The sequence below is a fragment of the Sander lucioperca genome, chromosome 19 (assembly GCF_008315115.2).
Source record: "Sander lucioperca isolate FBNREF2018 chromosome 19, SLUC_FBN_1.2, whole genome shotgun sequence".
Classification (NCBI taxonomy): Eukaryota; Metazoa; Chordata; class Actinopteri; order Perciformes; family Percidae; genus Sander; species Sander lucioperca.
This window is the reverse complement of record NC_050191.1, coordinates 22629114-22640405: the sequence shown is the minus strand read 5'-3', so window position 1 is coordinate 22640405 and position 11292 is coordinate 22629114. Positions and strand designations below refer to the sequence as shown.

The 11292-nt window shown below is 44.8% G+C and overlaps 1 protein-coding gene across 5 annotated transcripts in view; it reads right to left on the bottom strand.

Moving 5' to 3' along the window:
• Positions 1 to 3427: 3427 nt before the first annotated feature.
• Positions 3428 to 11292, bottom strand: part of bcl11bb (BAF chromatin remodeling complex subunit BCL11B b) — a 31450-nt gene continuing 23585 nt past the window's right edge. For all 5 annotated transcript variants that reach the window (XM_031288103.2, XM_031288101.2, XM_031288102.2 and 2 more), the window contains one exon: positions 3428 to 8686. In XM_031288103.2, the coding sequence (XP_031143963.1) occupies positions 6633 to 8686 (2054 nt within the window). In that variant the 3' untranslated portion in view covers positions 3428 to 6632. The remainder of the gene's footprint in view (positions 8687 to 11292) is intronic.

Below are 11292 nucleotides of genomic sequence, written 5' to 3'. Positions count from 1 at the left end.
ACTCGTGGCAAAAGACTTGAGACTCGACTTGGACTTCCAAAAAATGACTTGTGAACATCTCTGGATGAAAAACAAACTATCATCGTTCGAGCTATTAAAAATTGCTTCGCAATTTAAGGTCACATCAGTCAGGATTAGATCAACAAAAAACGAGACAAATCGGATAAACCCCCTAGGAGGAGTTCGACAGAATGTGCGTAAAAAACGCATACAGTTCAAAATGGCGGGGCTAATGAAAGTAAATTGGAAATATGCCTGAAATGATGAGAGCAATGTGTGTACCACATTTCGTGAATATCGGAGCAACTATGCGCTATGGAGCCTGCTTAACACTCATGAACCAAATCGCTGTACAGTCTCGCAATGCTCACAGGTCTTGAGGTGTGCGCCAAATTTTGTGAGTTTGACTATATCGAGGGTGCCAAAAATGCGGTCAAAGGCTAAAACTAATTAAGGGGCACTATAGAGCCACCATGCCACCACGCCCAAGCCTAAATGCGATATCAGCTCAAACATGGCTGGCTGCAAAATTTTGAGAATTTACGTGAATCCTAAAAGTCCTCAAACGTGTGTTTGTAAAATGAAAATTAACGCACAAAAATGATATAGGTTCCTCAAGATTAGTACAATGTTCCCACCAAATTTTGTGAACAAAGCCCTTTATCTGAACCATGGCATGCATTAGGGGGCGCTATGGAGCCTGCTGGCCACGTCCGAGCTAAATCACTACACAACTTTGCAATTTTCGATAGGTCTGACATTTGTGCCAATTTTGGTGAGTTTAAGCATCCTCAGCCCCTCAACATTTTTTATTGCGCAGCAGAATAATAATCCTTTCAACAATAGGTTCCTCGCACTTCCAGTGCCATTTTCGTGCTCGGTTCCCAATAAATAAAACCTGCACCATTTGGCCTACTTACTGATCAAGCAGCCTTTGTGTCGACCAGAAAGACAGCAGCAGTGGCGGAAAAAACTGAGGAGTGTCCCGGGACACTGTCCTGTGACTCCCAGACTGTCCTGGGACAGTCATGGGAGTCACAGGACAGTGTCTGGGAGTCACAGGACAGTGTCTGACTGTCCCGGGACACTCCTCAGGACACTACTACTGGACAGGGGCAGTTTTTGCTACCACTGTTTCTCCAGAAAGAGCGAGCTTATAGCGTGCATGCAACACGGCAATTATCTGTGACAGAACAGCTAATTAACACGTGTCCAGCCAAACATTTCCGCACCCAGAGGAGGGCAACTTACCGGTGTGATCCGCGATCGGCACGCGTTGAAAGGCGCGCGGGGTGGGGGGGGGGGCGGGACGAACAAGACATCAACGAGCATACAGTGAATAGTAAATATAACAGCAGCAGATAACAGTAAAATTAGTGCACAGACAGTACAGCCGCTACCTCACCTGTGTCGCAGCAGCGAGAAAAACATTGAGTGAGCGATCCGGAAGTAGGCCTACGGCGCACCTCCGTCACCAAAGAGCAAGAGGGAGCCAAGAGGACTGCTTCCCGTTTTTAGAGAATGCCCTGCGGCAGTGATTGATGAAGAGAGCGCCAGGTAGTTACCACTAACCTCCTGCTACACTACGTCCCCATTACTTTGGATTTTGACGTAGCCTATCACAAAAAAGCTTCTAATCAAAGAAGGACAAACAAACATAGGACTCACTTATTAGACGGCTGTTAGTGTGTCCCGTATGGAACCAAAAGTTAACTTGTGTAAGCTACTTAACTGCGTGTTTAAAACTGCGACCGTTTCGTAACGTGCACCTTCCACAGGTCCGAGGATGTGTTGAAACAAGTGTAATCCGGGAGAAAATATACATATATATATAAATACATATATAAACGTAATTGAGAATGGGGTTTAGTTGTATGGGAATGTATTTTTCTAAGAGGCAGGGCTTCTCTTTTAGAACAAAGCAAGGGCAGAATAAACACTTCTATTTTTGTGAATGAGTCAACACAAATTATTTCAAATATGCTCAAAAATGGTTAGAGGCGAGTCCTTGTTTTAGAGTGCAACCATTAGAGTTTAGATTCTCGGCCCAAGCCCGAGCCCGACCCAAGCCCGACCGGACCTCGGGTCGGGCTCGGGCCGTTATTTTCCGCCACATCCTCGGGCCGGCCCGGGCTGGACCCTTGATCCCATTTTTTTTTTTTTATCCATTACCTTATTATCCTATTTGGGTGGGGAGATAGCTATGCCATAATCAGAAATATAATAAATATATATATAGGCTATATAAAAGTAACAAATGTGTACAAAAGTTAGGCTGCAGTTACAAAATGCAGCACGTGTCATGCGCGGAGTCTCCTCCTCTAGCACGCATCACACCGGGAGCTTGAAGATGTAAAGAAAAAAAGGAGAATTAACTTTGAGCAAGTGTGGAGGAAAGTCGGAGGTATGGAAGCAGTTTAAACAAGTCGTGGGCAGTGACAACAATATGTTGTTCATCATTGTTTCTTTTTTTTTTTTACGTTTCTTCATTCGGATCCACTTGCGATCCGTTCCATTCTAAACAAACAGCGCAGTTTACATGCTTCGTCCTTGTTGTATTATTCTAAACAGATTTCTGCAGTTCAAACAACTCTGAATTGTAGTTGAGAACGTCAGTTATAACGGCCCACGTATTATAAAATTGTCGGGTTTAAAGCGGGCTCGGGCTCATAATTACAGTTAATGTGTCGGGCCGGGCCGGTCTCGGACACAACGTGCTCGGGCTCAGGCAGGTTCGGGCTTGATTTTTTGGGCCATCTAAGCTCTAGCAACCATATAAGGGGTATCATTGTCAATGGTCAAATTCTGGAAGAATTCTGGTTCATTATTCTGCTTCATGTACGGTATATAGGCTTAGCCTATGTTAGATGTTAAAAATATCTATTGTTTAATAAGCTTTAAACCTATACATTCCACAATATATGCAAAATAAATAGGAAGGGAAATACATTAGATTCAGTTTGGTTTGTGATGTTTTGGATAGTTTTTATTTATGGCATAACCTTTTAAGTTTAAATCCTGTGTGGGTCAGCCACTGTTGGCTGATAGTTGGCAGTTAAACAAAGTTCCACACCCTAAAGCCAACATCAGATTGGGAGTCATACTACATTATTAGCTGCAGTTTCTGATGGTTTGTACATAACCTAGTTGATATAGAGTTTAAATGCATGATTCACTTGTGTGGGATTAGAGTTGTCAAGGAATGCTGACTAAAGTAACACTGTTATTTTGGCTCAGCCTCTTACAGAAGTTAATAAAACCTTTCAGACACATGAGGTATTTCACAAGAAATGGACTAGAATGTCAACCAAATTTTAGGATATTGTAGCTGTCACTACAACTATGATGTATAATGCTGTTCCAACGTGTGTTATTAATCGTGGTGGTAGAGGAAAAGGAAGATGAAATAATCAGAATGAAGAGTTGCTTCAATCATAGAGCAATTGCAACATTTATTGAAGTGTTGGCTTTCTTGTATTGATTTTTCAACACATTACAAAAATACATATATGTTCAAAACAGCAGATGTGTACTGTTCTGAAATCACTTTTTTTCACAATGATGCACTCCCCCCAAAAAGAACGGAAACTATTTTTTTTTTTTTTTTTTTACAAAGAGTGTAAGTGAAAGTTGTGAAAAGTGAAATATGAAAATGTATTTAAAATTACAGTTGTAAGTGCTGTCACAAGACCTTCAACCAACCATGAGGATAAAAACAAAAACAAAACGTAACGTTCATGAATGTCTCAGATAATTGATTTGGAAAAGTCTTCCTGCACAAAGCATTGTTTTCCCCTGCCAAAGATTCTTCCTCTAGGAACATCTCTTTTTTTTTTTACATCCATGGAGGATAGCTTCACCAAACCAACAACAGGAAATTCATAAAAAAAAAAAAATATTAAATATAAAAAAAATAATACATTGAAGAGACCAAAAGTCAATAATGGCACCACTCTTGTTAGAAAAAAAATAACAATCTGGCATGATTCTGCAACATTACATTTCAAAAAATTGTCTTTCCATACAGTGAACAAGTAATCATACAGAAACATATTCATGAAGATAAAATCCCTCCACCAGGATAATCATACAAAAACTGCTATGGCATTTGAAAGAACATTGGGAAAAAAAACAATACTTTTATCATTTTTAAACACTTATACATATTTCATTCATGGCATATTTCAACACTGTAAACATATTGTAAGACTGAATGTCCATGTGTGATTTGGATCTCTGTCCGGGTTCCACCGTTCATTGCGTGGATGTGAAATATTTCATAGTTGTATGCCTCGTTTTAGCCTATAACTGAACTGAGTTTTCCTGGAATGAATACACTGTGCGTATACAACAGGATCTCGATTTTTGCTCTCATGCATCAACGTGTGTAAGCGAGCCGAAAGCAGCTCTTCAGCCGATCGCACTTCTCCCGTGAATTCCCTAAAACGTATTGAACTAGCTTATGGAGAGCTGCTGCGGCTTCAACATCATTTCCTTTCTAAAAAAAAAATCACAAAAAGAGGAATTTGCATACAAGATACAGCATAATCTTTTTTTTTTTTTTCTATCCAAACAAAATGGCGCAGATAAAACCTGACAATAGGCCAAAATGGCAGGTTCAACTTTTAAGATGATTGTGATGAGAATTTGAGTACAAAAATCCAAAGATGTAGTCTCAATCTCCTTTCGTGTGGCTTTGCCGTTTCCCTCCCTCTCACGCTCCGTTATAAGATGTGGCCAGTAGATGTGCGTTCGGGTACAAAAAAAAACATACTTTTCATATGCTTCCAATTTCGTTTAAATGGCTCTTCTCCCTGGTCAAGGTCTTGCTCTCTCTGTCGCTCCGTCCATTTCTTTCACACACGTCTTCATTTCTCAGTTCCAATCTTTCATTCGTACCATAGGAATAGCCCCTACTCAAGGTCCCACTGCAGCTGTGCTCAAAATTATCATAACTCATATAATCTATTTTTTTTTTTCTCTACCAGATTCATTTCAGGATGAACGATGCAGAAAGAAAAAAGAGAAAAAGAAAAAAAAAACGTAATCCCCAAAAGTCACGAACATGCACACTGTCTCAAAATCTGTTACTGAGAGTTAAACCCATATCACTTTGTGAGGCGAATGAACAGGCTTCCTTTTAAAAGCCGCTCTAATGCATGAATCTGAGCTAGTGAACTGTGAAAAGACGCCGTCGGAGAGAGGCTTAGAGCACACTGCAGAGAGAGAAGAACACACACACACACACACACACACACGCTAACACATATTGATATGAATTTAATTTGGAACCATTTTGTGGGCCCTAAGGGGACACGGTGAAGTCGACCCGGGTCGGAGAGAGATGCCACGGCAGACACGAGAGGGAGATGGAGAATGATTCCAAGACTGTTACAATTGTTGAAGTTGCTTGAGCGTTAACAAATGGCTTTTGAGTAATCAAACATGGGGTGGGGGAGTGGGGGAGATAATCAAGTGGTTCTATTAAAGCAATAATGAATGGTAGTTACACGTAGCATATACTGTGGATGATGCAAGCAGCTGGTCTTCTGATTGTTTAGTTTTAGGCCATCGTTCACGTACAGTCGGGGCTACTTTAACATATAGAAAAGAAGAATATATTTACAAAACCATAAACAGGACTGTTCTCCTTCTCACATTAATCACAAGTAGTCTTAACTTATTCAACATATTCATTTAAATATGGTATTTTAATCCTACACCGGGAATGTACTGAGTATCAGTTAAGGCTCCACTAAGTGCAACCTTTATTTATGTCCTGACTGAAGCAAGGACAGCAATACAGTAACTGCATTTTGAAATTATTCACACGCCAATATTTAAAAGGACAAATTCCCTGAATAAATTTAAAGTAAGGACTAAGTAGTAACTAAGTTAACGTAGTAACTTATCAGGTCTTTAAGATAAGATTGGATTTTTAAAATCCAGCATGATGTTTTATTGTCAGGCTGACATTCAGTGCTTTAGGCCTGTATGAGGGAGTGGATTGTAGTCCGCTGCTGCACGTTTATATAGAAAACAATTATTTTAACTTTAAAAAGCTAACTGCTTTGCACAATTTTACTCACACATGATAATTAAGCTTCCTTAAAGGAGAGAAGAAGAAAAAGAAAATTTGTATTTAGGGTGACTTCTTTCCAGTTATCGCATTTTAGAAAAAAAAAAAAAAAACGTTTTAGCACATTTCAAAACTAACTCCATATGAAATCCCACAAAGATGCACCTGCACATGCCAAATATCATTACAAAAATCCAATAAATACAGAAATTATTGCACAGTAGAAAGGCTCCATGGATTCCTAACTGATAAAATCCTCAGACAGTTTGCCAAGAAACACCAAGTTGTGCATTCCAGACAAGTTCTCATTAAAGTTTCCCTTTGTTTATATTCTCAGGTGGCAGTTTCTGTGACAAGAAAAAAAGATGAACATCAATCAGTCTCAATTTTTTTTTTTATAGAGAGAGAGAGAGAGATTATCCAGCCAAGCCCCATAGCTGAAGAAGTGGTTATAGGGATTTTGTGTGCACACGTGTGTGTCTGCATTTGTCTATGCGTGTGTGTGAGTGTTTGCTTGTGGTCAATGTAGGCTGTATAACTAACGGCTGCTGGCTTAACCTCTGTCCGCCTCTTCCAGTTTGACCTCACTGGCCATCAAATGTTCGCCATGCCATTTCTTCATGTGTTTCTCCAGCGTGCTGTAGACGCTGAAGGGCATGTGGCAGATGTCGCAGCGGTACACCTCCTTCCCAAATTGCCCGTGGGTCTTCATGTGACGTGTCAGCTTGGAGCTCTGGGCGCAGGCGTAGCTGCACAGGTCACACTTGTAGGGCCGTTCCCCCGTGTGGCTGCGTCGGTGCACCGTCAGGTTGCTGCAGTTCTTGAACACCTTGCCACAGTACTCGCAGGTGTCATTCCTCCTATCCTTAGAGCTCGGGGGCCTGCCGGGTCCGGGTCCCCGCAGGAGGTGAGGAGTGCTGCTGCCGCTGCGGCCCGACGCGCTTCCTGCTTCCATCAGCTCCCCAGGCGGGGTGGAGAAGCGGAGGCTCCCCGTCTCTGAGGAGGAGTGCTCGGAGGAGGTGGCGAACGGCGACTGACGGGAGTCTGTGAATCCCAGGAAGGGTTCTCGGATGAAGTGGCGCGAAGCAGCGTAGCCAGCCAGGAGCTGAGAGTAGACGTTCTCCGGGGAGATAAGGGGTAAGGTTGGGGGAAGCTCCAGCTGTTCCTTCTCTATCTTGATCCTCTTGTTGTTGGAGGGGTTTGGGCTGGTGATGGGGGTGGGCCGACGCTGGAACAGCCCAGGGAAGGAGTCTGCTTCGGATACGCTGATCCTGCCGTTCATCACGGGCCTCTGGTTCACCTGCTGATCCCGCTCTCTGTTCTGCTCTCTATCATTCTCTCTTTCTTCACCCCTCTCTCCACCATCTCCGTTAGGCTGTCTCTCGAGGCTTCTCTTGTTAGGGTTAAGTCTAAGGTGATTGTCCAGATGGTTGTACGGGTGCATGATCCCCACCCTGCCACTGTCACTTACTCTATCCCCGCCCAGGGGTTTCTCCTCGGGACACTGTCTCGGGCCATTCTCCCTATTCTGGCTGAACTCCTGGGAGTCCTCACTTAAGTTGGAATCTGGCCGACTTCCATTCCTCAGTTCTTCCTCTTCTTCCTCTTCCTCCTCTTCTTCTTCTTCCTCCTCTTCCTCCTCCTCCTCATTGTCCATGCCCATCCCTCCTGAATTTCCCTCCCTGCTCTTTTCTTCACCCTCTCCTCCCTCTTCTCTATTTCCCTGTTCGGGGGAGCCACTCATGGAGCCAGACTTGTTGTGCATATGTGTCTTCATGTGCCTCTTAAGCTTGCTGGCCTGGGAACAGGCGTGGTCACATAGATGACACTTGTACGGCCTCTCCCCTGTGTGACTGCGTCTGTGGACGATCAGGTTGCTCTGGAACTTGAAAATCTTGCCACAGAACTCACAGGATTTGGATTTCCCCGGGGTCTGGTTCTGACCCTGGCTGTCAGGAGGGCTGGAAGAACCGTGTCCCCCCTGAGAAGTGGGTGGCTGTGGGGGATAGGTTAGAAATGCCGGGGGCTTGGGGCCAGGCTGGAAAAGCGTGGGGCTCAGCAAGCGGTGCATGGGTGGCACGCGGTTTGGTGAGAGAGGAGGAGTGGGCCCCCCGTTATTGGTCGTGTTGCCCGCCAGTTCTCTCAGACGACGGGAGAAGTCCATGGAAGGAGGGTCCATGGGGGCCATCCGCATCACCCTCTCAAAGGCACTGGGGTGCTGGGACAGCAGCCCCATCTCCTCTGGGCCCAGCCGCTCTAGAGGGGTTCTAGGGGGTGGGGGAGGGCTGACAAAGGGTGGTGTTGCAGGCAGCCGGGTCTCCATGTACCCCGGGGGAGGGGGGTGTTCCCTGAGCAGGGGCGCAGCCATGCGGAGGAGGTGGAATGGGTTGTTGGTGTCACCGAGGAAAGTAGGGAGAGGGGAGCGGGGCAGGGCATCGCACGGGGGTGGAGGCAGAGCCATGCGGGGAGTGAGGGAGCAGTTGACTGGGTGGTGGTCCAGGTAGATGCGGATGCCGTGAGTGTGCTGGGCATGCTGAAGCAGGAACCAGGCGCTGGTAAAGGTCTGCTTACAGGTAGTGCAGATGTAGCTAGACGGCTCATCTTTGTCTGTGGGCCAAGAGAAAGAAAACCACCATGAATTTTGTAAAATCCAAATAAAATATGCTTAAATGAATCAATACAATACTTTTGTATTAGCAACCTGTGCGAACATCTGGTAAATGAATTGTGCTTAAAAGAGCAGTTATATTAACTCTCTGTTTGTGTCTATGTATGAAGGTCTTCCATGGGCTTTGTCTGTGTCAGTGTGTATGAAATACATTTTGAGTGCGTGTGTGTCTACAGGCTAATGCAGATGGCAGGTACTGCCCTAAGGCCACGACACATTATGCTAATTCTAATGTCAGCTCGGCTCTAATATACAGATCCATCTCGTCTACGCTGTCATTTCCATATGGAGACAGGGGAGGCAGCAATGGGGAGAAAAGCACACCAATGGGGAAAAAAGGAAATATGGGAGGGAGGGAGGGAGGGAGTGAGGGAGGGAAGGTGAGATGTTGCATTAGAGAGAAAGAGAGACACACAAAAGGAGAGACAGGAGAGGTGATGGAGACGATGTATAAACAGTAAAGGCCCCTCCGGTCTTAACACAGCATCCACATTAAATAAAGCTCTACGCCACTGGTGTAATAACAACTACAGTAAAGTTATTTGGTGTGACTGTAAACACACACACACATACACACACACACAAACTTATTGACAAATTGCCCCTTTAAATGGCATGACTTAATAAAGCCAAATGAATCTATCAGTCACTATGGCACGGCCGTGTCAGCCCGCTTATGAGTTATAAAAAGAGCCTCAGTTGGGTTTCATCTAATTCAACACAGGCTAGCATTGAACACAGTCCTGTGTTTGCTTGTGAGGCATCTGCATCTACTTTATCATCAGCGGCTACCGCAAGCGGAGTCGAGTTGGTACGGTGGTCCCAAAGCTTGGAGCCCGGAGGGAGAAAACTAAGACAGAGAAGTTACTTTTGCCCAAAGTCTTATGTGATCAAGAGCCCTTCCAGTAAGATGGCTGCCTCAAAGCCACCCATTGTCATGGAATGTAAAACACACATGCAGACACAAATACATGTGCAGCAACATTCTCTTTTTCACTTTTCTTCTCTGTCTCCAGCCTCTCTCACAGCGCAAATCGGTACACACACACACACACACACACACTTGTACCGTGCAGAACAGATGAGCGAAAGCTGATGTTGGATCAGTGTCTAGTACAGGAAGCTGATTTGGCGGTGTGATTGGTTTGGCTTTCCCCAGGGGACACTGGGTCAGAAACAGTTAATGAGGGCCTCATTTACTGATTCTGTCTGTTTTTCTCTGCTATTAGTGGAGCTCTGGTGTAGCCGTCACTCTTACTGTTTGTGTGGGGTGGGACATGACCTGACTCCTGCGACTAAAGCGTGTGTACGAGCGTGTGCACCTGTATGTGGATGTATTTTTGTGCTTGTATGTGTGTGTGTCTGTGTGTGTGTGTGTGTGTGTGTGTGTGTGTGTGTGTGTGTGTGGGGCGAGTGGCAGGCTGCCTGCCCGTGTTTAGTTTGGCTAGGCTTCACACGGCCGCTTGGCAGCGGAGAGCTGGACAGCTTAACAGCTTGGACGGGGAGAAGAGAGCGAAAGAGGGAAAGGAAGAGGAGGAGGAGGAGAAGAGGGGGTAAGAAGAGAGGTGGAGGGTGCTTGGGCACACACGCACATACAATGACACACACATAGAGGGTATTTACATGCCCCCGGGGACCAAGAGGGGTCTATAGACTTGGGAGCTGTGTAATCTCATCAACACACGAGGATCAATATGAAATGAAGATGTAAGATTGGGACTGGGTTTTAAAGATGTCTCTCAATTGATCAAGTTGTGTTTTTTACGTCTTTTCTGTATTTTGGTCTGCACACATGGCCTCATCAACACAAACTACCCAAATCATATACCACCACCCCAACAACCTTCCACCCCCACCACAACTATACAGCAACGCATTTACATCTCGTCATATCTTACACAGCCATGCCATATGCTGTTAAAGGAAGCGTGGCAGTTAATAGAGTGGCAGCTGATGGCTGCTGCCTAATGACGGTCAAAGACAAATTTCATCAACTTCCCAAACAAGAAAGCAAGCGGGGGGAGGGGAGGGAAACACAGAGCAGACAGGAAAAGAAAAGAGACTGGAAGAGCAAATAATGAAATCGAACATAGATAGATAGATAGATAGATAGATAGATAGATAGATAGATAGATAGATAGAGATGCATTAAGACACAGATGTCCTCACTCCATTCTTTTCCTCTCACACACACACATTTGCACACATGCTGGGAGATGGTGAACGCTGTCGCTGCTCAGTGCTCCAGCCAATAAAAGCCTTCATTAAAGAATAACGGCGGGCCGTGTCGTGCTTCACTTTGTAGTAATTACAGTCGTCTGCCTGACACGCAGGCAGGGACCCCTCCACTGCTGACCGCCAGGGTCAACTACCAGTTAGAATAGTTACATTTTCCTCTCAACGCAGTCACTGATGCTGGACCTAATCGGCCAATTTACTCTGGCATGCCATATTCACACGGACACACACGCACTATCACCCACACACACACACACACACACACACACACACAGTTCAGGGAATGGGCGTGAGATGAAAGGTTAAA